Source organism: Rattus norvegicus, chromosome 3 (genome assembly GCF_036323735.1).
Source record: "Rattus norvegicus strain BN/NHsdMcwi chromosome 3, GRCr8, whole genome shotgun sequence".
NCBI lineage: Eukaryota > Metazoa > Chordata > Mammalia > Rodentia > Muridae > Rattus > Rattus norvegicus.
Genome location: NC_086021.1, coordinates 49,157,896 through 49,185,233, shown reverse-complemented (window position 1 = coordinate 49,185,233; position 27,338 = coordinate 49,157,896). Strand labels below are relative to the sequence as shown.

The following is a 27,338-nucleotide window of genomic DNA, read 5'->3' as shown; positions in this document are numbered from 1 at the left end:
CAGTCTTCTGTTATTAGTAGACTCAGGTGTCACAACTGTGTCTCGTCCTCATTACAGTGAAGCATTTCACCTATCAGATTCATTATTGCTAGATAATGCGACTGAGAGCCTTTGCAGGCCCTCCAGAAAAGTAATTCAGCCAAGCAAAATTATCAGCTAATTATATTTAGAATCAAAAGCCCAACAACTATTTGCAGATAAATTGTATGAATTGAAGTGAATAGATCTGAATATTAAGATTCATAGATTTAGCTGATGATTTGTTAATTGGAATAAAAAGGTCATTTACTAGTCATTTTAACAATAGATCAATTGGAACCCTATTTATTATTTAACTGGTAGTGCATAAGGATCGAAATGATGAATAATTGTATTATCAGGAGTGTTTTCCAGAATAACAAAATTATGAGGAACTTATGAGGATGATGTGTGATTTATTTTTAAATATTATAGGTTTGGTCATGTGTTTGAAAATGTAATCCCAAGCTAAATATTAACACTAGTATTTTAACAAGTCAAAACCAGCCAAGAGATTGTTCTGATTGTTTAACGAGTTAGAACCTTAAATATGAATTAGATTATTTGCAAATAAAAACAAAAATCTAGGTTGTTGTTATTGCTGTTTAAGTTTCCCTCTTACATCAAACAATGCTGTTCATGACTTACTATGTGATATTTTATTGTAGAGGCGTTTTGGACACAGTGTGGGACATACTCATACGCTGACTCAAATGTAAATCAGCCTGTGATTTTTCTCTTTGGATATACAATAATTCAAATGCATTATTAAAAAGCAGATAATCTGCACTTTCTGAAATGCCAGCGACTTTACTCTTAATTTTATGTAATTATGAGAGAATGTTCATATGTATCTGCTTTTCCGTTGGCACAGCGTTTTAAAACTGAGTGACTTCAGGCACTGTGCTTTTTTTTCTTTGGTTTGTGAAGTGCATCAGAGGTTGACATGCTCAAGCGTTTATTTTTATGATTTTTACTACAGCACAGTGTAATTTATAGCTGTGCTTATAATACTTACACGTTTAAGAAAGGGTCAGATAGCCTGTCTTCTGAAGTTGATAGTTGGTAACTAAAACCTTTGCATTTCTATTGTGTTTTATAACAACTTAGTACTTTCCAAAAACTGTAGCTCAAAGTGAATACTTTCTCTTTAAACTAATTTCAGTGTAACATAAAAAAAAATAGGGAAACCATCACCCACTTAAAAACAGTTTAAATTGCATGTACTCTGTCACTGTAAATAAACAAGGTAAACATTGACATGACTTCAGATCATTCTTGGACTGAAAAAATTCTGCAGTTCAAAATAAATTCCGCCTTTGGTCAACATTTTGGATGCAATTCAAAGTTTCTCATAAAATAAACATATTTTAAAGAGTGTTTTGAATTTCACTGCATAATATCTAGCCAACAGAAATGACAGTGGTATATTCCAGGTTTATGATACGTCGGATCAATACCATCATGCAAACCTAGCAGACTGCAGGGGGATGCCTTTCCTCTGCGTAGCCCCCACCACAGGGACAGGAGGAGACCTTCCAGACACAGTCCCTAGGAAAACTCGCAACTTCGTGGTTGTTTAGGAGCGAAACTATTCTCTTCTGATAAAATAGAAAGTAAGCTGATTTTAGTCAGAAAAGCAAAATGTTCATTAAAATGATCTGAACAAGAGTTTTTCCACAATTGGAGTTTTACATCTGCATAATAACAAATTGTTTCCAAGCATGAGCCTGAACTGAAAATGCCCATCACAACAGATTGTAAATTTTTTTTCTGCTGCTTTAAAAGAGCCTCGATCATTTCTACGGCTTCCCTGCTAAAGTATTTTGCTATTTTATTTAAACATTTTTTGAAAAGTGAACATTCTGGGACTTCGCAGCATTATTAAGAAAAGCTGTCCATACTTCCCATGTTGTTGAATATGTTTATCTGCTGATTATAAAATGTGTTAAACAGTATTTTAGAAACAACAAAAATGCAGAGCTGCGCTTTGATTACTTCAGTGAACAAAGCATATGCTGGCGGCTCTGCCCCATGGAAGTCGGGTATGGTCAATAGACTCTCGCAAAGAGCAGCTCTGGCATCGAGGAGGAGAGGGCCGCCCAGGATGCTGGTCCCGTGAGCTCTGGGCTCTCACTGCTCTCTTAGACAGATCCTTCTGACTGTGGTGCTCATGCCTGCTGCCCTGTCCTCTTTCTCACATTTCTGCAGGTTGGAAGCTGTGTACTGTGGCTGTTACCCACTCTGTCCCAAAGACTTGGTTTATCCTGAAATCTTTCCAGGTAGCCGCTTTCATGTGCTTTTTCTTTGTTGTGATTTAATACAGGATTCATGCTAAACTAAGAGTTTGAAAATAAACTTAAGTAGGAGCAGTTGTTTATTCGGCAAGTCAACATGTTAGTGTTAAGGAGAGTTTATGTGTTTTAATACATTAGAGTAAGCTTATATTTACCATCTGTTCTTTTAAGATAACAAAAAAAGCAAGTTTTCAAATAGCATTCTTTATTGTTAGCATACACATCTCATAATGACGGATTTTTATAAGCAGGTCAGTACTGCTGCAATTGCTAACAGATTTTTTTTTAATGATATACACAGAGAAAATTCAAGGATTGGAAGTCATACCAAATTCTTTAAACAATTGACTAGTTAATAATATGCAACTGTTGTACAGGGTACATACAGCTACAGTACTGGGTCTTTGAAAAAATCTCATCACTAAATATATCACATATGCATTGTGCTGCATTAGAATAATGTATTTTAATCACCCAGAGGAGATGTCTAAACAGCACAACTACACAGTCTTATTTAGCATTAAACATCCTTGTGAGCTGAGGTAACCTTATAAAATCATGCTTAAATAATGTAAAACATGAGGCGGCACAGAGCAATATGCATTTTTAATTAGTAAAGTGACTAATATCGAGTGTGTGCTTTGAGGTTTTTGTTTCATTAAAAATGTATCTGTTTTTCCTGCAGCTGAGTATCTGTATTCCACACCTGAACAGCTTTCAAAAAGGCTCAAGAGTTTCTGTGAGAGACCAGACATTATAAGAAAACATCTTTATAAGGTAGCTATTGAGAAGAAATTTACGTGATAGAAATGCCACATTTAAGTACAAAGAAATTTTTTTTTAAAAAATCTAATTACCATACTAATGTTTAAAGGAAACAGGCTAGGGAGGGTACTGGTTCTTACACTAACAAGGATTAATTAAACTGGATGCCAGTTGTATTAACCTAGGTCTTAGGAAATACGTGCACTTCATGCACAGAACATGCTTTCTTTTTAATTTATTGTTTTCTAAGATGACTGTCCTGTACATTTAGCCTCAAGAGGCTTATAAAAATGAACCTGGATTAATGTAACTCATTAGCTTAAAAGGAAGTAAAAGAAAGAGTCCACAATTATACTAATAAGAATAAGCCTTTCTTCCCATCATAATGAAATCTTAAGTCCTCGAAAATTTAGCTAAATGACATTAGTGAAATTTGCTGTTGGTTTTTGAACTACTATAAAGACACCTTTCAAAAGTTGAATTCCCTTCGTCCTGTTTAAAATGAGACATTAAAAATTCTGTTTATTTAGAGTCGGGTCCATGGGTCTTAGCTGAAAGCGTCAAGGCAAATGGGTCATATAAACAGTACCATCAGCCGTCACCTCTCCCTTACCTGAGTCCAGCCGCTAACACTGACGAAACAGCACGGAGAGCCCGGAGAGCCCCTAACAGTATAAGGAACTGAAGTAGGCTCTGCTTTCCAGGTCAGAGGGAGCTCCAGGCCATGAATAATTCACCTTTTGATGTCTTTGACCATAGTGTCTTCATTTTTCATAAGACTAATGTGGTTTATAATCTAGTACTTTGATAATCCAGAAACTTGTAATTTCTTTGTTAATATATAACCTTCCTGCCTTTTCTCTCCCTTGTTTCAAGGCCTAAAATACATGTTTACATAGTGCTACATGAAAACATGACTTTATTTCTCCAGGAAACAGTTAAACTTCAGCAAAAAGGGAGAGAACCAAAAATGCAATTTAACACCCAATTTCAAGCTCATTATCTTTCATTGTCTATTAACTTGGCGATGGTTCAGAAGGTAGCTCATGATGGTTTAAAATGCTGACTGCACACTTCCAGGCTTCAGCGAGGCTCCCACAGTGGATACTGTTGCATCGTGCACAGGAAGCCTCCAAGAGTCGAGGCCTCCACGGTTTGCCAGTGTGCGCTCCTTCCACAGTTCAGACGCGCTTTGGTTCACATACAGCATGCCTCGTTCAGTCCCCTGTGGGATAGGCAGGCAGAACATGAAGGTTATGAAAGTTAAGGAAGCAAAAGTTCTGGCCTAAGTAGATCCATGCTATAGTCGTGATGTGAACCTACTTCATTAAGTTCACAGCTAAAATACCAATTTTTTGTTATGCTTCAGAAAAATTTTTGATAAAATGTTTACAGATATGTTGTGCCATCAAATGTATTTGTTTCAATGTTGGTTAGGGTCGAGCCCTATTAGCCCTGTTTCCCTACATCTGAGCCTTCACAAGTCCTGAAACAATTTTCTGCAGTTCGAAAGGAAACAGATTTCTAGCTGACCTTTTTCAATAGAATTACCACCCTTCTGGGATATAGTGTTTATTTTACAAATAAATAGAAAAAAACCTGAAGGAATGTTAGCTTGGTGTATGATGTTAATATACAAAATTCTTCACGTACTTAAAAAAATAACTCATACTTGAACTGCTACATTTTAGCCCTGATGGAAAGTTCTAGTCTTCACATGATAAACCCTGCAACTCAATGTTTTATAAATTACTAATCTGTAAGAATTTACACATATATTTTTGCAATATACTTTAATTTTAAAATCTATGATACACCTTCATGTATGTCCTCATTGATAGATATTAGTGATAATTGTATCAAAAATTATTCTCCAAATGTAAAGAGGTGTATCTAAAATCATAAGTAGTTGAGAGCTTTAAGACAAATGGCCCATTATGAGGCACTAGATTAAAAACGCTAGGAATGGTCTCAGGTTTGGTTCTTTAGTTACACAGGTCATACAAGTAAGAATGAATTGACCAAAAGACCCTGGATCCCAGTGGTGGCTTCAGTGCTGCCCTTCTGTTCCTGTCCATTCACAGGTAGCTTTGCTCTCTCTGGTAAGAGAGACTCAGTCCCCTGCAGAGCAGCCTCCATTACTTAACTTAGGCAAGGACTTTTTAAAGTCTTTTCTTTTCTCTTCTTTCTTTTATTTCCTGCCATTGGACAGCTCTGGACAGATTGTCACTGGATTCCTCAATTTCTTTCTTTTATGGTTTACATCTTTTCTTATTGTTAAAGGTTGGTGTTTAAAGCTTTTCGGGCTTTGTACCTTATAGAGTTTATCTTGGCATAGACTTTTTCATGTGGGGTCACACTTAGAAGGTTAATGACAGGGGTAAAGCTATTAATATATAATTTCTTATATGAATTATCTTATAATTTCATATAATAAGTAATATTTTATATAAGAAAATGCTAAGTTTAGGTACAGTTATCACTGATATCTAAGAAAGTACTAATTTCCTTATCTGAAGCATTACACATCAATATGATTGAGAGGTGGGGCTATCAGTTGCAGCAGGATTTGAAGCAGAACTGATTTACTCTTGGTGTTTCTCAAAATGACTTCCTGCATTAGAACCCTATGACCTTTTCACCTGAATGATTTAGGCCATACCTCCATACATATGTATGTATCTGTGTGTGTGTATGTATGAATGTATATGTGTGTGCATGTAGTATGTATATATATTTATCTGTCTCCCTGTCTGTCTGTCTGTCTGTCTCTCTCTCTCTCTGTGTCTGTCTTCTCTCTCTCTCTCTCTGTGTGTCTGTGTTCTCTCTCTCTCTCTCTCTCTCTCTCTCTCTCTCTCTCTCTCTGACACACACACACAGACATACAAAATCATTGAATACATGTAAAACATAAATGTTTTTTAATAATCTTAAAATCTAAAACATTTTTATTGCTTTAAAAGGCCTAAAAACCACTTTTTTTAAAAGTTTACATGTATGAATTCCATACAGGTTTTGACTATAACTTTTTCCTAGCATTAAGCTGTGTCTTGCTCCAGGTACCAAATTACAGTAACCATATACTTCCATAAGGAAAAAAGTTTAATTTCTCTCACAGTAAGAGCCCCTCTAGACCACTCAGCTACTGTAAACAGATTTCTAGTATGACAGACAGGTAGATTGACTTTTACAGTACCAGCTGTATCCTTTCTACAAGCAAGTCTGGACCTTTGCCTCTCTTTTAACCTGTGAGTCACTTCAGTACTCTAATAGCTGTGTGAGACTAGCACTTTTTGCTTTTAAATAACTTTTCTTCCTCTTATTTTAAAACGCTTTGAAAAAAGAGATGGCCCCTTATGATGAGTATTGCAAATAGAACAGGAGCATGCTAGAGCTGGTATGTGAGGTGGACATCACCTGAAGACATCATGTGTACCCTGTTCTTCACTTGTTTTGACTTACAACCTGAGTAATGGGTTGTGAGCATAGGTGGTATGTGCAAATGTGTATGTCTGTGTGTATCTGTGCTTGCACATGTGCACATGTACCTGTGCAAGTGTCTGTGTGTGTATGTATGTATCTTCATGGGTGTGTACATGTGTCTGTATGTATATGTGTGTATGTTTTTTGTGTCTATATATGTGTATCTGCATGTGTCTGTGTGTGCATGTGTGTGTGTATGCATGTGTGTGTGCACATGCGCGTGCGTGTGCGTGTGTGTGTGTGTGTGTGTGTGTGTGTGTGTCTACATTTGTATGTTTTTGTGGGTGTTTGTATTTCAGGGAAAAGGAAAACTGAATCTTCTTACTTTTTGAGAGTGGCCTGTAGTTTAAGGTTTTCAGAAGGTAACTGATTTATACTCTGTCCTTTTTAAGTTTTCAACAGTTGAGACCTATAAAATCTATTATTTGAAGGAAAGAATTTTCAGATTTTTGTCTAAAACTAACTCCAAACAGTAATTATGCTTACAAAGCAGACTCGATGCCCAGAAAAGCCATTTGCAGTTGTCTTAATTCTGTCAAGCTCCAGCCATCCAAACCACAGCCATGCTGCTTCTAAGTTCTCGTCAAGAGATGGTCATATTTTTAATTTGAGTCTATAGTCTAACTATGGACAAGGTGTTTCCCAGCACTGTTAGCACTATTCTGAAGTCTTGCTTTTTCCTTAGAAAACGCAAAGGTCTATAGTGTTATCTTAAAGACTTAGAAAATCTCTGAGCACCAAGTAATCTGTAATGCCAAGTCTCAGTCTTAAGCTCTTTCTCTCCTTTTTCCTATTTCCCATCTACTGTTATTCTCCATCTACTCTCCCCTCGCCTCTTCCCTCCCGTCCCCTCTCCCCTCTTCTCCCCTTCCCACCTCTCCTCTCCTCTGTTTTGGCCAGTTCACCTTTCTCCATAGGTAGGTTCTTGGCCTGTGGGTTACTCATGTGCAGTTCTGGATTTTTTTTTCAACCGTAATAGCATTTGCCTGAGCAAGTGCCCTAATGAAATCATGAATGAACCCCATTTGGGAATGGAAGCAGCTTATGAACCCCGTGTCCTAGTGAAAGCGTTTGTCTCGTTGTCCTTGCTGCTCAAGAGGAGAATTCACATTGGCAACACTGTGAATTAAGAGCACTGGATACCTTTTGTACACAAGTTAAGACAGGTGGTAAACTTCTAAGAGCAGTCATCTATGGCATGAACCAGGGAATGTGTGCAGCAGTGTCCCCATGTGCAAACTGCTTCCTCCCACAATTAAAACGCAGTGATGCTGAAGCAGTCAGAAGCCAGCAATCTCGGGGTGATGGGACTTGGTGGCTTTGGGGTTAGAGTTGGAAAGACGAAGTAAGTTTGCAGCATGAGTTTCCGAGTTCTCTTTTCTCTGTGCTTATTCACTGCTTTCTAATCTCTTCCTCCCCTTCTTACAGGGTGAAGTGGCTCCATTTTCTTGGGCAGCCCTACATGGTAAATTCAGGTCTCTGCTCACAACAGAACCCAGGGAAGATTTGTGACAGATGGGGCTAAGTCGCAAACTTGCAGCCTAAGGCAGAATCTGAAGAACTTTCCAGAGTGTGCCCATATTTACCTGATCAGAGAGAAAAGAAAATCTGCAGAGGAAGCCGAGCCTGGCTGCTTGTCATAGCTGACACAGAGCCATCTGCCACAAACCTGTGGCAGCTTCAGATCTCCAATCCCTGCCACCACCCCAACGCAAATTAAATACAGATTCCTAGAGACGCTATGATGGTTACACATGTCCTCGGCATCACATGTAGGAGACTGTTCAAAAAAAAATATGTGGCCTGTTGTATAACCGCACTCATGTATCCCATATGTGGTGCCACATTGAATTTCCGGTTGAATCCGTTTTTATCCTTTGTACTGGATGACATGGTGCCTGAATTCTTTCTCTCTGCCGACACGATGGCAGCCAAACTGCAGCTTCAAACACTCACACTTGGCCGAGTTTCTACCTGGGTTGCCAGGTTATCATCGGAGCCTTCTTGTGTCCTCAAAGGGCCACGGGGCCTAGAAAGAGGATCAGAATGCTACCGAACTAATTGGGTAGCCATCTCAAAGCTGCTGTAGGCAAAGGACTGCTTTAGCACTTTTCTTTTAGCAAATTAATGACTCTCTGGCAAAGGAGGTTTAAGTGAAGGTATTAATAAGGGGTCTGGCAGGTATTCCCATGATTCACAGGGTTTCATTTGCATTTAATTAATCTTAAAGAAACTTGCAAGATAAACAGCTGTAATTCGGACAAACATGGCAGATTCAGTGAGTGAAGTCCTCTCATCCATAAAATGAACACGAGATACTTGTTTTAAAATTTTTCCCTGTGGGTAAAAAGAGAAAAATCAAAATGCTCATAACAAAACATAATTTGGTACAAAATTCCTCAAAAATACTTGCATCCAACTATAAATATATTCCTTTTAAGATAAGTCACTTATGATTCTTGGAGTCAGGCTGCTCTGTTTGTTGGTGTAAAGATGTTTTAAATGGCTGGATTGTAAAATAAATTTTTAATAAACTGCCCGCTGCAATTTTAATTAGCATATTCATTTGCGTCTAAGTGTGTGCACCTATCTGTGTTTTTTACTGAATGTTTTCTTGTGTCAGTGAAGACAGAATACAATTGTCTCTTGTAAAGATGAACAAGGATCTGTGTTGCAAATGTTTGTTACATATTATGACATTTCCAAGACTTTCTTTGCATTCTGGAAAGCAGGAGGTAAACATTTGTAGTCATTAAGGTAAAGTCTGTTGATAAACCATCTTCTGTTTACTAACAGGTAAATTGTAGCTTCCCCGGCTATTGAAGTGAATAAGTTCTCTATACTGCAGAGCAAGAAAAACCAGAGAGAGATGACCAGACAAGGGCCAGCCCCGTTCTCTAGAGGAGCTGGGTGGTCTAACAGGCATCCAAGACGGAGCAGATGGTTGTACTGAATCCTACAGAGCCCATGTGATAGGTATCAAAATAGAAATCAGAAAATCAATCAGGGTTAGGAACCACACACAGTCCTCAGGGTAAAGACAGTCATGTAGATCAGTGTACCAGGCATGAAATTCTTCAGAGCTGCAGATTTCAAAGGAGGGAGTGGAAGCAGCAGAAACAGCAAGATGTGTGGAGTAAGTCATTCTCACCTGCTATGAGAACCATAGTATGCGGGGCCACTATGTCACTGTCTTGTCCTAGCCTACAAGGAAGCCACTAGACAAAGACACCTCACCCAACCCTGCACACAAACTAAAGGGCTCAGAAACTCTCAGAAATCCTTTCTGTCTAAGACTTTAGAATTCAGAATAAAGTAAGGATGACCCATCAAAAAGGTCTTTCACACATGGCCAAGAAAGAATGGGTTGTTTCTCTGGTTTGCTATGGTGCATTTTAACTAGTTAATGGCCGGAGAAAATTAAATAACTTCAGAGAATATGTCCCAAATACTTAAATAGTTCCTGTCTTATTGTTTTCTAAAATAAAGTCTTCTGTTCCCCCAGTTCCTCTCAAACTCATTTTACAGTCCAGAGTGACCTTGAGCCCTCTGTCCTCTTTCCTGCCTCCAGGTGCTAGAATTTGTACTACCATGGCTTATGTGATGCTGGAAGATTAGAACCCAGAGCTTTATTCATGCCAGACAAACTCTACGAATCAAGCTACATCTTAGCCCTGCTTTCCTGATTTGGGGCAACTATGATAATGATACTCTACATAACTTTTGCATGGGATTTCCCCCTCACTCATAAATCAAATTAATGTATGCCTTCCCCTGTCCTCGTCCTTCTATACAGGATAAGAATCGACATTCTAGTCACCTCGTATGAAAAACTATACATTCACATTTGATATATTGCTGCATCTAAATAAGAAAAGGCTTTGTTGACACATGTACTTCTCAGTACCTGTGACGTGATGGGGGTGGTTCTAAACAAGCCAGTGATACTCCCGGTGAGGGAATAACTGGGAAGATAGAACTCGTCATTATCTTAAAAGAGAGGCTAAATCACCCCAGTATTTCCTGGGCTTAGTATGTTGGGTTTTCTTTATTGAAACTTTTGAGCTTTTGCAAACAATTCTATTTTGCTTTGTTGTTGTTTGTTTGTTTGTTTGTTTTAAACATGTTTAAAAGGTTTACCCCTTCTCAAAAACTTAATGCAGTGTCTAGGATGCTTACACCGTTTTTACCTACTCTGTTTTTTTTCAAAGGGGTACTAGTATATATAGTTCTTAACCTCATAAGTTACACCATATTGGTCAGGATAGTTCAAAAGACTATCAAAACATTCCTCCTTAGTAGGCATCTTTCATACACAGTAAAGTTTAAATGTCCTGCTCTTATTCCCAAGTCTTCAGACATGGCACATAGAAGGGACAATAAAACCAATAATATAGCGAAAACTCTTAGCCATAGAAGGCCGCATGGATTGATTTCAACACCTTGAAATGCATCTGGAAGCAAAGACTTCATTTTATGTTGAAAGTGTTAATTATATTTGATATTTTTAAAAGTAAAATCTGTTTTTGAGAAAGCATCTGCTACCCAGAAATATCACGAGCCACAAAAAAGATTTCATGTGAGCCTCAAGATCCTTCCCATGGGTGGTAGAGCCGGTCTTCAAATGCTTCCCTGATGTCCTCTAATGCTGACATGTTCTGTGCTTTCTGTTCTTCTTCAGAATGTTAACAAGTCTCACCTCCACTGCCTCTAACTGGAGGAAAACTGGATGGGGTGTTCATTGTCACATGTGATGTTTAACCACGAAGAGGGTATATTATAAACGTCACAGGAGATGTGTTTCACCCTAAAACCTGAATTGAGATACGGGACATCTTCCATTAAAGCATTCATTAAAATGCAATTCAGGAAGTTTTAAAACAAGCAGCTCTACCTGTTGTTCAAAGAAAGGAAATATGTGATTAAAATTCTGCACAGAAAGGTGAGTATTAGCTCTGAGTCTACAACTGTTCCTTTGGAGTTCTGGTACAAAAGGGACAGACTTGCAGTAGAGGCTCAGCCACTCTGGTTGACGTGCTCCTCCGCACTGGCTCATTCTTACTCTTGATTTCTGCATCTTTGTGTATCTTAAATGTTATTATTGATGCTATGAGTTGGTGTCCCCTTTGACACACTTTGAGCAGCCAATGGTAAGGGCTTGGTGCCCATTTTGACTTTCTTGACTTCCTAAAATCAGGAAAACATTATTTCTCCATAGAAAGTGCCCCCCCCCCCAAAAAAAAAACTATTAATGAGAAAAGGTCCCTTCACTTACCTGGAGTCAAAGACTTCCCTGTAGCCTAAATGTGAATCATCTCATGGACAAAGTCAGACTTTACTACCCATGGTGTGCCCAAGTATCTTGCCTTTGTCTTGAACATACAGAGATCCTGGCAACACTTCCCAGCTTCCTGTTTCCAGAGCTCGTCCATCTGATTTTCAACCCCAGAAGCTCTGGATTGGTAGTTTTAAGAGATAATCTATAATGTTTCTATAACTGTCTGTTGCTGTGTTTAAAGAGACTGTAGAGTGCTGGATGTCCCTCCTACTGGGAAAACATACTCCTGTGACCTTGGTTTTTGGAATGTGGTCATTTTTATTTGAATTTTTAATGTTCCTAGTACCAATTCAAAACTGAGAAAATTAAACCAGACCAACATACCTAAGAACCAGACTGTATTAGAGCTCCAGAAAGAGAGAGAATTTGATCTTTAGAGAAACACCAAGTTCACATTGGATTACTCGGTTGGTCCTCACTTTGTCACGGGAGAGACCAAGTGTGGCCAGTATTTTTGTATTTTTGATTGCTGTTACCTGGCCCTTGAATGTTCATGATGTCTGGAACAATCTCCACCAGTCTCTGTATGTTTACATTGGGCTGGATTCATCAACATGGACCAGCATGTGTCTCCATGACCTCACAATTGAATTTAATTTGCTTATGAGAATCTGGAGCCCTAAGGAGACACTGTGCCGCTTTAGGTCCCCGGAGGCAGAGACACACCTGAGACTCAGATGTGTCTAGGCTCCTTCTTGAGTTTGTAGTCGATTCCATTGATCAAGTCCTAAAAAGAAGGGATAGTTGAAAGTGTGTCTTCAACTGCTGGCTTGCTGTGTTCTCCCATCGGTGGCTGTCAGAAGAAGCGTGGAGTGGTAAGTTGCCAGTACCCTACTACAGACATGTCCCATGCTTGTTCTCGCCATGTATGCATTCTAAATGAACAAAAGGAGAGCAGTGTGAAAGCACTGATGCCTGGTGCTAGGAACCCCAAATGCCACCTGCGACATTCCTGAACTGACTCTTCTCTGCTGTCTTTTAAGTCTAAAAGGATGAAGTTGCACACCCTTCAAAGGATGAAAGCTGTGAAGGGTAGCCCCCCATTCTCTCAGAGGCAGGGGCCCATGGGGGCCGCTGATGCTGGCAGCTCCTTCATTTGTGTGTTGCTAGGTCTATTTTCTCTCATCCCCAGTAGATAACTAAGGAACAGCATCCTGAATTGTATTTCCTCAGGAAGAGAAAGAACGGAGGAGTAACTTAAAAAGAAGCAACTTCTGATATGGTATTACACTCTAATTCATAGGGAAATTTATGCCTGAGATATGAATTTCTGAAAATAGAGGTTATTTTTTTTAGAGGAAAACACTGACACATCCTTAATTATAGAGTAATAAATACCAATGGCGTATTATCTTCTGATATTTCCTTACACAGATATCAAAGCATGCAGCTGGTTTTGAGAACTGATAATCAAGTACAATGTAACTCTATTACATCTTGTTCTTATAGCCCACCCTCCGTACACCACTGAAGGACTGAGAAGTGAGAAGCAGAGCCGGTCCTAGCAAAAGCCTAACTGAACAAATTAGCTTTGAATTGAACTTAAGAATTGCAGTCAAACCAAAATGCCTGTCCTTGCCAGGAAAGACATTCCAAAGAACATGCCAAGAAAAGGCTGTTGCTTCAGGATTATGGAGCAGTTCTGAAAAAACCCAAAGAACTTAGTGATCAATCAAGGGAATGCAGAGCAGTAACTAAATAGCCGGAGGATGTCTAAAACTTACAAAGCACTAATAGTGGAGCGGAGACATAGGACAAGAATTTACCAGAAAGGACTAAGCTCCTAGCTCCATTCTTTTTGCCTTCAATCCAGGCAGCAGAGAGAAAGAATCCCGGTCAAAGAAAAGTATGTGGACAAATGTGGGGGGTAGGAGAGGAAATGAAGGTTAAACAAGGCCAATATGATTCAGAATAGAAGGGAGGGTTGGAAGCGTAAGGAGCCAGCTGCAATTACTAACGTTACATTAAAAAGGGCTGAAATTGAGAGGGGGAGTTCTGGGTATTTTACTAAGTGGATTAATGTCTCTTCCTTGAGTGTCTGAAGTTGCTGATTTTAATTTATTTGGTGCAGGGATTTATTGTGAAATTCTTCAGGGGAGGAGGGGGTAAATATGGACAGTTATAAACACTTAAAACTAGGAAAGAAAACTGAGTTTGAAGCCATGCACAAAGTTGAGTATTAAAAAAAAAAATGAGAACTTAAAGAGAAATAAGAAGTCCATTCAAAACAGAAACAGAAATCCTCTCGATGTGTGAAGCTGGATTCCGAGTGACTTAAGAGCCGGTTTTATTGCCGTTCTCCTTTCTCCACCCATTAAACAATGAAGAAATCTTTACTCTGGCATCTAGAAACCTATTCGTGAGCATCATTTGTTAATATAAACTGAAGCCTGCCCCACTCATCAGTGGGTGGTAAGAATTAGCAACTCGTCTAAATCAAGGGCAATGGGACGATGCACACAAGGGAGAGCTGTAAAAACGCAGTCTCCCAATGTGCTTTTACCTTGCTTTTCTGAGAAATAAAGCCTGAATGTGCAGAGGGTGTGGCTAGCTTTGCAGCAATGGATGCTAGAGAGGTTCTGTAGCATTCACCTAAAGCTTCGTCCGAAAGTAGGGAAGGGACAAAATCTTGTGTGATCTGTTAATCTCCTAGACTGTTTGTGGAAAGTGAAAAAGATGTCTCTCTGACTTCAACTGTCCAACTGCAGGACTGTCTTCTGGCTGCAGCCAGTCCACATACATCTTGGTTCAGGCATTTGCCTGCCCAATAATGTCAGGATCATTTAAATTGAAATGATGCATCAGAAGGTATTTAAGAGTCACTGATATGCAGCTCTTAATCTTGAATGCAAATGGTATGATTTGGGGTGTGGGCAAATCACTTAACTGGAGCCACATGAAAAACCATTTGGAATTTTTTTTTCCTAAAGTACTGTAGGGAAAAAAAATAGTGTTGTTGGAGGAAAATACAGTTGAAAAGAGAGCTACTCCTGTGAGGGGGAGAGGTTGGTAAAATGACTAAGGGTTGTGTGGCCTTATTGCCTTCGGTGTAGCTGGTGATGTGCGGGCAGACCAACCCCTGTGCTTCTGAACTGATACAGCAGTGCCAGAAAATCCAAAAGGGAACCCAGGTTGGTGGTATGATTTCAGAGGTCATTTAGCCTTTTTTAGTGTATTTTCCGATTGGCAGTCAGGAAGAAGGACTAGAGGTTTGTAATGACGCTGAGCCAGGGAGTCTTGCACAAGTACCTTCTTTGCAGAACTCAGGACATAGCTGAGTGACCTCTATCTTAAAGCCCAGGGGCAGGGTGGAGATCGTTTGGGGGATCGTGACTAATTAAAAGGAAAAGAAGCAAGAGTATCCTTTTTCCAGTTGATCCAGAGAGGCACAGAGAACTGTTGTGCTTACTGCTGCTTTCCCTAGATTTCATTCTGTTGGCTTTGCCCCTATATTTCTAGTAGGCGGTACCAAGCCAATAAAATGGAAGCTACGGAACTGCAAAATAAAATCTGGGGTGTGTGTGTGTGTGTGTGTGTGTGTGTGTGTGTGTGTGTGTGTGTGTGTTGTAAAGATATTACTGAAGATAAATTGCAACACTTTAAGCACCAAATTTTAGAACTTAAAAATGTATGAATAATGAAGTTTTAAAGCAGCAGAACATGCTGGAGCAGAGTATTTATAGTCTTTTTCTGTAAGAGGTTCCTCAGACCTCTGGGTGCATCAGCAAACTGTCCTCCTACACCACCGAATGTGCAGCTGCGATGTGGCCCCAGGCACCACCTACCCATAGTCACTACCTCATGCATTTTACATTGCACACATTATAAATGGGGACCACCCCCCTTCGTGTTCTGTTTCTTTTTGTCGCGGCCAGCAGCTGACACGTGGAAAATGTAGCGTACGGTTTTGTGTGACTTTTATCTGTAATTAAGGATCCCTTGTCTGGGGCTTGCCACCTCGGTCTTCCCTCCCGCCCAGCACCAATTCTCTACCCTCGGTGGGGTCTGACCCTTGCTGCAGTCTGGGACTTTCCTGGCCGCGTCGCGGGATGCCCGGCCAGAGAGTACTGATGGAGCACTGCCGCGGTCCTCTGTGCTGTACGGGCCTGGGGTCGCTGGTAGCAGAGCATCCCCGAGGATCAGATGGCTTCTGCCCTTGACAGCTCGCTCAGCTCGGCGCAAAAGGACTAGGGCAAGCGTCGCCTTGGCGCTCAAAGGCAGGACACCGAAGAGTTTCCTCGCGCCCTCGCAAGCGCAGGGCCGGGCGCCGCAGCCTCTGGAGCCCGCGGAGTCGCGAGTCCAGGGTACCCCGCGTTACGCCGACTCCGGCTTCAGCATCCCTGCCTGCTCACCGGCACTGCGCTGGGGACCGGGTTCTGAGGTGGCTACGCTCAGCCCTTGGCGCGTGAACAGAAGATGCACGGGGCAGACAAGAACTGCTGCTTCTTACGCGCACACGCGCGCGCGCGCGAACACACACACACACACACACACACACACACACACACACACACACACACACACACACAGGCACAGTTGTTTTAAGTTTGGCCAATGCAAACCCCAGTAGAGATGTGCAATGGGCACCGGGACTACAGCAAAGATCACGGGCTATAGGATTTCAAACACTCCTCTCCACGCTGGCCTTGACAGACTCTGATTTAAATCACATGCCCAGAACGAATGTTGTTGGGTTGATTTTCTGGTTGTTGATTTTTTTTCTCCCATGTAGACCATTCCTATACCAGAGATTATAAACTGTTTCCCTGCCTAACCACGCGGGTTGTTTATAGGAGGGTAGGGGCACGGAGTATTTAAAGCGATTCTTTTGGGCAGAAAGTCTTTAGAAGCAGCTCGTCAATTTGTCTTTCACTTGCTCTAAGTTTGGGAGAGGTGGGAAAATTGTTTTGTATTTTCAAACTTCTAATTGCTTAAAAAGCATTTCCACACAAGTGCCTCATATTATTACCTATTCAAGTGTGTACGTGTAAAGAAAGAAACACGTGTGAAGGAAAAAAGGGTTCCCATTCCCCGGTACCAACAGTGGCCTTTCCCTTCCTATCCCATGTAGCATTAATTACATCGTATATAGTTGAAGTCTATGTTAGCCTCCCTCTTTTTCACCAAAAAATAGGTTGCATGCAAAAGTGAAGTTCAGCTGGACCCCAAAGGTTACCCAGTTAACCCAGAGTGCTGGTGACGTTCTCTGACATCACGAAACGTTTTCCTCCAGAGGATTTGAAATACTCCTCGAATTGTAGATGCAAGATCTGAGTAGATTGTCCAAACGTGAGGAAAATCCATATTCCATCCCTACACACAAAAGAGTCCGAAAGAGGGTGGCCTATCAGAGCCTATCCCAGGAGAGCTGCCCGAGAATGTGGTGAGTATACTTAGAGGGGACAATAAAGAGAGAGCAATGATGGGGCTTTCGGGATCCAAAAGGGACTGAAGGAGCTGGTTCCTTACTGATGCCTCACAGCAAACTTTGCAAAGCTCAGAATAGTGTTTGGAAAGGAAGCACCTTCTATTTTGTACAGAACAACAGACATGTTGCCCTTCCAAACGGGAGAAAGGGTTAAAACTATTATTTAGAAAAACATCTCTGGGAATGAAATTGAGATCTGATACATTCCCTTTTCTCTCTGACCACAATGTCACCAGAGAAAAGTGTGAAGTGTGTGTGTGTGTGTGTGTGTGTGTGTGTTTAAAACTGAAAGACACTTTCACTACTATGAAAGCTGTCAAGCCAATGAAGGGGAACTTCTTTTAACTCCATAATAGCAGGTTACATAGTAAATGAACACTGATGGTCAAATAGCCAATTATGGAATAAATATCCGTTGTTTACAGAGAGGTGTTAAATGAGCCTTTGGAGTGCTAAGGATTAGGCCTGCTAAGCTACAATTTGTTCTTCAACCCATTATGCCTTCCCTTCACCAGGCCAGTGCCACTGTAGGTGGTAAGCACGCAGAGCCTGTTTCTCTGTTGATTTTAGTTTGCTTTATTTCCATGCACACTGTTGTTTTCTTTTTAAAATTTAAATAAATGTCAGCATTGTATAATTTCTATGTTAACAAAGCAGTGAGCAAAATCCCTTGTATGTTTATAAAATATTATTGTTTAATTCACATAGTTTAGAAATTCCAAATGTTGAGAATAGGAAGGAGGCCAAATACCATCTGTTTATAACTTTGATGCATCGTAATATGTGTACTTTTAAAAGGAGTTTGGTCAATCATGCCACTATTTTATCTGCTCGGAATATGTTGAAGATTTAAAATGTAATTTACAGGATTACTTTGAGTATGTTACATCCAACTGTGAGTTGTAAAGAAATCACTGTCTTCTGTTTCCCTCAAATTAATCATGGAACAGCCTCCAATTAATGGGGCTGTTAAACGGGGCTCTTTTGCTTAGCTGCAGAATTATTCTAACTTTGGCTCAGTCCACATTCTTTATGCTGATAAAAAACCCCAAGGACAAATGAAACAAAAAGCTCCTGGCTGTGTCTTTCTGCCAGGAGATAGTCACTTAGAATGGGAGGCAGGGAGTGGTAGCTAATAATTAGCTAACATCAGCCCTGAGAAGTCACCTGTGAAACACCCTTTGGTAGTCAGTTGAAAAACAGCATTTGACACTGCCTGTTTTAAAGTAGCATTTTCCTGTCTATGAAACTTCTATTTAACGTACCTTTTATTTCAAATGTATCTAATTACATACTCTGTAACAAAGGAGTACACTTTCTTAGATTATAAGATCAAGGGTTCTTTTGGTTGGTTGGTTTCTTTGTTTTGGTTTTGTTTTTGTAAGTTACAAGCTCAACTTGTTTTAGTTAAGAACTCTGTGCAAACTTGAGAGATGAGAGAACCTGGTAGCCTTCTGCTACAGGCAGCACTAGTTTTGACGTTCAAAGGTGATTATAGGGCCTCACACCAAGCGTCTCCCCTATGCTGCCCCAACAGCACCGCCACCACCAAGGGAGAATCAAAGATGGAGACAGCTGTCTTGAAGAGGTTTTGAGGAATGCGATTTTTTTTAAAAACGCCCTTAGTGGATGATAGTGGCTTGTTTGGTTTTCACAGTAAGGGGCTGAGTCTTGATGCGTTCAGCCTGTGCAGAGGCTTGACAGCGAGCTCCCATCAACTCGGCACATTCCGGATGCTTTACTTCTCTCTGAGAGTTCAGTGCTGTAAAGCCCTGTCTTTGTGCTCTTCAATAGTATCTGCTCTCTCAAACACTTGAGTTTCAGCAGCTTAATTGAAAATTATGCCAACATAGATTACCTAGCAAGAACAGTGAGAATACTTTACCTGAGAAAACAAACCGACATATATATATATATATATATATATATATATATATATATATATATATATATATATCTACATACACACACACACTATGTTTCCCACTTAAACTTCACATGCTAATTTTTTTCTTTCATGTTACATGGATCTATCTCTATGTTTTAGAAAGAAGATGAGGCTCCTCTGAAGGAGCAATGAGAAAATATTAAGGTCTGGGGGTGGGCAGGAAGCTGGAAGGGCTAAAAATGAAAGTTTTTCAGATGCCATTGGAATAAAATCATTCTAGGACAAAACCATCAAGATTACTTTCTGTGAAGACGACCTACTGGGAGTGCCACCATTCCCTGGATGGTTACATTCAGATACTAAACAGCTGAAGGAAGCTTCCAGAGAAGTCTTTTCCATGCACATGGGCCAGTTTTCAAATCCAGCCTTCTTTAGTAAGTGTGTGCTAGCTGTCCATATTCCCGTTGTGTGAGACAGGAAAGAGGGGCTGGAGGCGAGCTGTGCTTTTAAAGCATTTACCATTTAGAAATGAGCCGCTAGAACGTAAAATGACTATGACTGCATAATGTTACCTTCCCTGCTTATGAAAATGATGATTTTAAATGGATGAATTATTTGAACACACTTTCCTTCCGCATACTTTAGCTAGCCGTTAATTCCTAAGCAAGTAAAGGGAGCCATAGAATGAATAAATTCTTGTACTGCCCCCTTCTAATGAACTGCACTGGTATATGATCAAGGCTGAAATTAGCAGGGAGGTGTAGAAATCTTGACCTTTTTAGAGTCAATGTAGAGCTATAGTAATGATCTCCTGTGTGCATACATAAGCCTTTGTTACAGTTATGCACAGTTGATAGTCAAGCCTCTTTATAAAAGATGCTTTAATAGAAGCTGAAGAAATGACCCCATGGTTAAGAGAGAGCGCATGTTGCTCTTGCAGAAGCCCCATGCTCTATTCCCAGCACCCACATGGTTGGTCAAACCTTCCATAACTCTAGTTCTTAAGGATCCGATGGCACCTTCTGACCTCTGCACCATCAGACAGTCATGTGGTACACATACACACACACACACACACACACACACACACACACACACACACACACACACATGCATGCATGCAAAACATGCGATCACAAAAAATTAATTAATTAAAACATTTCCTTAAAAAAAAATCACTGAGCCCTAAAGGAAAGCCATCTAACGTAAGCACCACTATGTGAGCATTTGTATGGATTATGTTTAAATTGGGTAAAAGATAAAAGAAAGGAACAAGAAAATATATAAGCAACTCGTGGCTTCTAATTACTCTAAAAAATGCCAGAAGGTTTATGCATCTTGCTTTTTATGAGTACCTGACCTGAAGAAAAGAGTACATCAAGGACTTCAGCTAAACACACAATAAAAGCCGTATAGATGCCATATGAATATATGGGTAAAACACACAACGAAACCACCCAGTTTTTAAAATGAAGAAGATAAAATTTAATATGCATAGTAAATAATAAATGCTATTCCATTTCATGTGACATCTCATTAAGGCAAAAGTCCATGTGGACTCTTCTAGGAAAGGGAAAGGGTTGGCTAGAACAGTATAATTAACCGTTTGCTCCTTTAGCTTAAAGGAGGAAGACATGGGGTAAGATTTATTTTCTTTCAGACCTTCAGTTACCTCAGAAAGCAAATCTGACTCTACAAAAGAAATAAAAGGAGGCGCTAGAAAGATGGCTTCACAGGTAGGAGTGCACACTGCCCTTCCAGAGGACCTGAGTTCAATTCCTAGCAACCACAGTGAGTGAGAGCTCACACGTGCCTGCCTGTAACTCTGGCTCCAGAGAATCTGATATCCTCCTTACACACACACACACACACACACACACACACACACACACACACACACGAATGAATGAATGAAACCTAAAAAGAAAACACAAAGGAATTCTGGTTGCTCTCCAGCCAGCTGGAGACTGCCTTTAGCCCCACTCACTCTCTTTGCTTGTTAGTAGGAATATCTTCGCAGATGTTAGGACTCTGGGTTCTTGCACGGACTGTGGGACCTTCTCCTGTCCACATCTACTGCGAGGCAGCCATTCTACTGCACTTGTGTCGTTCCTCCTTTCAGAGGGACTCTTTCACCTGTCTTCTGATTTGGTCCTTATCAAACCCTTATGGTACAGGTAAGAGCTTAAGTCACAGATCGCAGAAGAAGCGACTGGAACTACACTGCTGCTAAGTTACAAGCCAGCTCTAGCCGCTCTGTCACGTGTTCCGCCCTTGCCCCTCAGTCTGTATTATGCACAGTCCATACTCACTGTAGTCGTGCGCAAAGGATGACGTTGCAAACACAGAAGGATGATAGTGGGGCCTCGGGGGAAGAAACCAAAGAAAATGAAGTCCTCAGGCTTTTCAATGACACAGACAAGGAAAGGCTTTTGCATTCGTTTTGCTTAAGAAGTGTGCCAAAAAGTATACTATCTAAAACAAGAAATGAATTAAAGGCTATCATAGTATCCTTGCAGGTTTTTCAGGGATTTTTAAAGTTTTTATTTCATCTTATAAGTGTATGTTTATGAGTATTCGCATGGCATATATGTCTGTGGACCAATGTGTGTGCCTGGTACTGGTGGAGCTTAGAAGGGGGCATCCCCTGGGAGTGGGGTTAGGCCAGAGCATCGGTGCTAGGAATCAAACTTGGGTCTTCTGCAAGAACGGTAAACGTTCTTAACCAGCAAGCCATCTCTCCAGCCCAACTCTTGTGTTTTAAAGGACAGAAATCTCAAGCCTATTGACAAGGTTCCTTTGAATAGAACATGAAGAGTTACTTTGCCTAAGAAATTAATAGAAAACTTTGGAAGGAGGCAAAGAAAAAGATCTTAGAATAGGAAAAAAGCAGTAGCTAGGGCCGAGTTAACACAGCAAGTTCTTCATGTGGGGCATGGCTCACTTTGCATTCCTTCTGTTAGAGGGTGCGTCACCCACACACAGTGCTTAGCCTGGCTCCCAGGCTTGTCTCCCGGGAGGTTCCCAAGCCTGTCATGCATAAGACAAGAACTCCCCATCACAGCTCCCTAACTCGCACACTCCTGGCTGCCTCCCGATCCGAAGCCACATGTGCTGCCCTTTTGTTTTGCTCTTCACATCACTTGAGATTGTGTCCCAGGCAGAGATGTAGAAAAACTTGCTCAATAGAGAAAAACAACTGTTTCGAATGGTAAGAAATAGAGGTGCAGATTAACTGTAGCTTCCTAGTCCAGCTCCTGATGTGTTAGACTCTCTCTAGACGGTCTCTTACGGTTGGTTGGTCACCAAAAGGCTGGACCGTCAAAGCACCACCACATTCCTACAGTATCTCTTTCAAACACAGAACCCATGGTTTCTTACTTGTTTCGCTCTGCAGTCAAGGAAAGGAGTTTGTGAGAAGTCTTCCAAGAGAATCCTCACACAGAACCCATAGCATCGTCATGTATGCACACACTGGAGGCACTGTGGGGAACTGATAGAGGCTGAGGGAGGAGACTGCAAGTTCAGTTCTTGGCAAGGCTACAGAAAAAGTTCTATTACAAACCCGGGGTATGTAGTGAGACCTTGCTTAAAAACAAAACAACCACCAAAAATAACCAGTACGAAAGAAAAGCTCCCAAATCCTGAGCTTATAGATAAGATAAATGAGATTGGAAAAGATAGCAAAGAAATGGTGGTGAGGTGAGCGGGGCTGCAGCAGCTGCAACTCCCAGCGAGGTCGGCTTCAGTCAGACTTAGCTTCTACTGTGTTCAAAGACTTCTAATAAAACATATTTTGCTGCGTTCAGACAGATTGACACGCGCCCTCAACCCCAGCACTCTGGCAGCAGAGACAAGGTGATCTCTGTAAGTTTGAGGCCAATCTGGTCTGTGTAGACAGTTCCAGGACAACATAGAAAAACACCCGGTCTCAAAAATTAAAATTAAAAAAAAAATTTGTTGCAATACTGCTACTGTTGTTCTTTGAGCTTCAGATGTTTTGATGAATATAGGTATAATTTGCTTTGTCCCTCAAATTTCTAAATTTTTTCACATTTTTGGTTATTATGTAATATAGGCAAATTTCGAGTCTTAAAAATGTATTTTTACCCTTCTAGTTGTCAATTTCTTGTTTGTTTATTTTTGGTTTGGTTTGGTTTGGTTTTTCCAAGACAGGCTTTTTCTGTGTAATCTTGGCTGTACTGGAATTCACTCAGTAGACCACACTGGCCTCAAACCCACAGAGATCTGCCTGCCCCTTCCTCCCCAAGTGCTAGGATCAAAGACCTACACCATCACTGCCCGACATAATGTTTAATGATAAAGACTTCAAAGTTCCTAACAATAATTTCCCACATAGATTTAATGTCTTGCTGTATCCTAGTCATATATTTCCTATTTATTCATTCATTAAGGCTGTTTCATTATCTTATCGTGAAAGGCATGACTTAGTAAGACAAGGCCAGATATAAAGAACATTTACGTAACCCCAATGAGGCAACCTTTCCACTTTAGGACGTCATTAGAGATGAAGGCACTGAAGAGGATGGGGCTGAGCTGGATGTGCCTCACTTTCGTGTGATGCCAACATCCTCCATCTCCCTCTGTGTTTTCTCCATTGTTCTATGGTAAGTCTTGCCCAGGCAAAGAAAGACAGTGAAAAGTGGGAGGAAAGGAAAAGAGAACGGAAGTTCAAAAGACGAAACTTCAGGGGAAGGTTATCTTGATAGGAGAGTGTAATTTGAACACAAATATTTTGGAGCAGAAGCAGCTGTCCTGTGTTGGCCACTGGGTGGGGGTGGGGAGGAGGGAGTGGAGGCAGCACGGAGACTGAGCTCTTCAGTGTTCTGTAAAGGAAATAAATGACTAAGTTGAGCTGCCTTGAAATTCGTGTTTGGCCTATGAACTGTTGTGTGTTCTTAACCATGATGCTGTCCTCACTATATAGGAGCCACTGCTCTATCTGGCCGTCAATGACAGGTGTTGAATCACACTAGTCAGACGTAAAGTGTGGTTCAATTCTATGTTGATAAGCACTTCGATATGATCTTGGACTTTATAGGGGACCAGTGCTGACCCTTACAGCCCCTTCTCTGGTGTGCACGCCTCCTACTTGAGGTAGGAGAACAATGGCTGATGTTCTTTCAGATTTGGACCGAGTACTGCATTTGAATGGATGCTTCAAGAATATCCCAGCACTTAGGTATAGCTGACATTGCCAAGCAAGTCTGTTAGTTGTGTTACTTAACACTTTTATCACCATATGGGTATAATTTTAACTTAAATTTGGGTCTCCGATCATCCTTTTAAATGACTTCCAATGTATTACACTGCAAGGTAGCTTTGAAATGAAAGTTAGTATAAGAGCAAAGGAAGCCAAAAAGAGCTGGAGGGCAAGGGCTATACAACAAAGTTACAATAATTAAGGCAAATACTCATGGCTGGAGAAAAGATGAGCTGACATTTAAATGTCTTTTGTAGACCCCACAAGAAGAGAAAATACGCACTGGAAGATAAGCCTGTGTTTTGTTTGTTATTGAGACACAGTCAAAAGAATTGCCATTGCATCCAGACAGTACAATTAAAGACATTAGAAACAGATTGTAGAGTTTACAAGCTAGAGAGGTTGTACACCCACTTCACACACTATGGACTATAATTCAGATGTCAAGTGTCTGTTAAAGACTACTTGTTGATTTCTACACAAAGGCTTTTATCTCTAGTGATAAGCATCACTGTAGGGGGAATGTCTGAACTTAACAAAACAGAGAATGCCGGGACTCCTTTTTACACAATTGTTTCTGAGTGTTCATGAGCTGTGGTTACATAAGTACAGCCAGTGGAATGATATACATGACTGTAGTTGACCAAAAGTGACTCAGGGAGTGCTGTAAGCTCTGAATGTAAGGTTTTTCCCACGAGTTTTCAGTAGAGAGAAACATGGAAAATCTATTGTAAATAAACAGACTAGAAATTGGGTTTTGTCATCATGAGATCAAATGATTGCCAATTCCTCACTGGCCTGTAACTGTAGCTTTCCTACTGACCTCTGTAATGTCTCCTGCTAGAGGTAATGTCTCCCTGTTGTCGGGTTTGACCATGACCTTGAAATATTAGTTGACCTGCAAAGCTGGGAAGTGAGTAAGTGCAAAGTATCAAACCAAGACTCTTCCACAGCAGAAGCTCACCCTGCCTTCTTCAACTTCTGCCCCCTCATGAGGCGAGACACCCTGAGGAGATGCCATTCTGGGTAGACACCTGGAAGTACATGAAGAAGACGGACACCCAACTTGCTTTACTGGAGCACAGAGCTACAACCCGCATCTGAGTCGACCACAAATTAATTCCAGAAAATCAAGTCACAGTCTCTCAAGAGAGAGAGAAGCAAATGCCTGTTGTGTAACGATACTGAATCTTGTGGTGTTTCGAGTGCAAGGTTACTCCTTTTCAGTCGCCGATTAGTGGAGTAGCATCGTGCTTCTCCTGTCAAATGTTCCGAAACCTGTGGTGTATCTAACAATGCATAACATTGTAGAGTGGGAGAATTTCTGTAAGTGCAAAATGTAGCAATGTGTTGGCATCCTGGGAAGAGGTGTGAGAGCATACAGATCTCCAAACCTGGAGTTATAACCTCACCTGAGGGTCAGGAAGCGTGTCTCTGCGGAAGTGACCTCAAAGCTGGCATCCAGCCCTCGACTAAACAAGTTGGGAGATGTGGTATGCCAGTGTCGAAGGGAAAGAAGCAGGGTCTGAACCTACATTGAGCCAGGCAGGCTATTGAGACAGATCTGTATGTGGAGAGAGGAGACGCAGCAAATGAGTGTCAGAGAGAAGTTCGTTTTATGTGTGTGGTGGACCGAACTGTGTCTCCCAAGACTCACATGCTGAACTACCAGCCCCTAGAACCTTGAACTGTGAGGTGTAACCCTGGCTGTTGACACTGCAGGAGAAAGGCTGGATGCTGGTAATGGTCCCAGAAGTCTAAAGGAATTGATACCATACTTAGATAGAATACATGACCCTTGGATTCCTTGGGGGCGGGGGACTAGGTAACTGAGGTAGAACTCTTGCACAGGACTTCCGATGTTAACCACAAACTAGTCAATCTACATACAGGCCCAGGGAAGTGTTAAAGGGGAAAGCTGGCTTGTGTGGACCAGTGTTTCTCAACCTGTGGGTCACGATCCCTTTGGGGGACAAAACGACCCCTTCACAGGGGTCACATATCAGATGTTTACATTGTGACTCACAACAGTAGGCAAATCACAGTTATGAAAGAGCAATGAAAATAATTTTATGAGCGAGTCACCACAACATGAGGCATTGTACTAAAGGGTCCCAGCATTAGGGAGACTGAGAACCACTGATGTAGACCGTGGAAAATGGCCTGGCCTGAGAATCTGTAGTTCCCCAGCTTCCCCCTCTTCTAAGGTCAGTACATAAACTGAAAACTTCATGTTCTGATGTTTCAGAGAACAAATCAGCTTGTGATGAAACCTCACCCCTGCCCACATGGGATGTCTGCAGATGAGGCCTGGGAAGATGAACACCCCAGTCAAAATTACAAGCAAGTGGGGGAACAGATCACCCAGAAAGGCAGGAAAGAGATCAGCAAGGCTGGGCCCCAGAGAATTTCAGATTATACAACTATCAGAGAGGTATCATGTGGTGTCTGGATATATATATAGTATGTGTGTGTTTAAAATATATATATTTTATATATATTATATATAATTATAATATTAAATATAGTTATATATAATATATATTTAAAAGTGAGATGTAGATAGTTGTGAAAAGAAACATTTAGAAAGAACTATAAATATAAACTGTAACCCTGACATTTAAATATAGTCAGTGATCTTCAATGTATATTAATAGTTTAGAAAGGAACTTCCAACCATACAATGCTGAGGTTATAAAGACACATATATACATGTATACATGATACATGTATGCATAACACACACATACACATACCACATATACACACGCCTTAGCTATCGCTGTGAAAAGACACTATATCCATGGCAACTCATAATAGAAAGCATTTAATTAGGACTTACAGTTCTGAAGGTTTAGTCCATTATCCTCGTGCTAGAGAACACGGTAGCATACAGG

General features: G+C 40.8%; 1 protein-coding gene and 1 long non-coding RNA gene across 25 annotated transcripts in view; one reads left to right on the top strand and one right to left on the bottom strand.

Moving 5' to 3' along the window:
- Gtdc1 (glycosyltransferase-like domain containing 1) overlaps positions 1–9,124 on the top strand; it is a 395,485-nt gene extending 386,361 nt beyond the window's left edge. For 18 of the 24 annotated variants that reach the window (XM_063284086.1, XM_063284099.1, XM_063284085.1 and 15 more), the window contains 3 exons: positions 2,230–2,300; positions 3,001–3,092; positions 7,992–9,116. In XM_063284086.1, coding sequence (XP_063140156.1) covers positions 2,230–2,300; positions 3,001–3,092; positions 7,992–8,075 — 247 coding nt within the window. In that variant the 3' untranslated portion in view covers positions 8,076–9,116. The other 6 variants (NM_001024274.2, NM_001393689.1, XM_063284082.1 and 3 more) reach the window with 5 other exon arrangements.
- LOC134486357 (uncharacterized) overlaps positions 3,983–27,338 on the bottom strand; it is a 34,973-nt gene continuing 11,617 nt past the window's right edge. The window contains exon 2 of the long non-coding RNA XR_010065179.1: positions 3,983–4,305. This is a non-coding gene — a long non-coding RNA (uncharacterized LOC134486357). The remainder of the gene's footprint in view (positions 4,306–27,338) is intronic.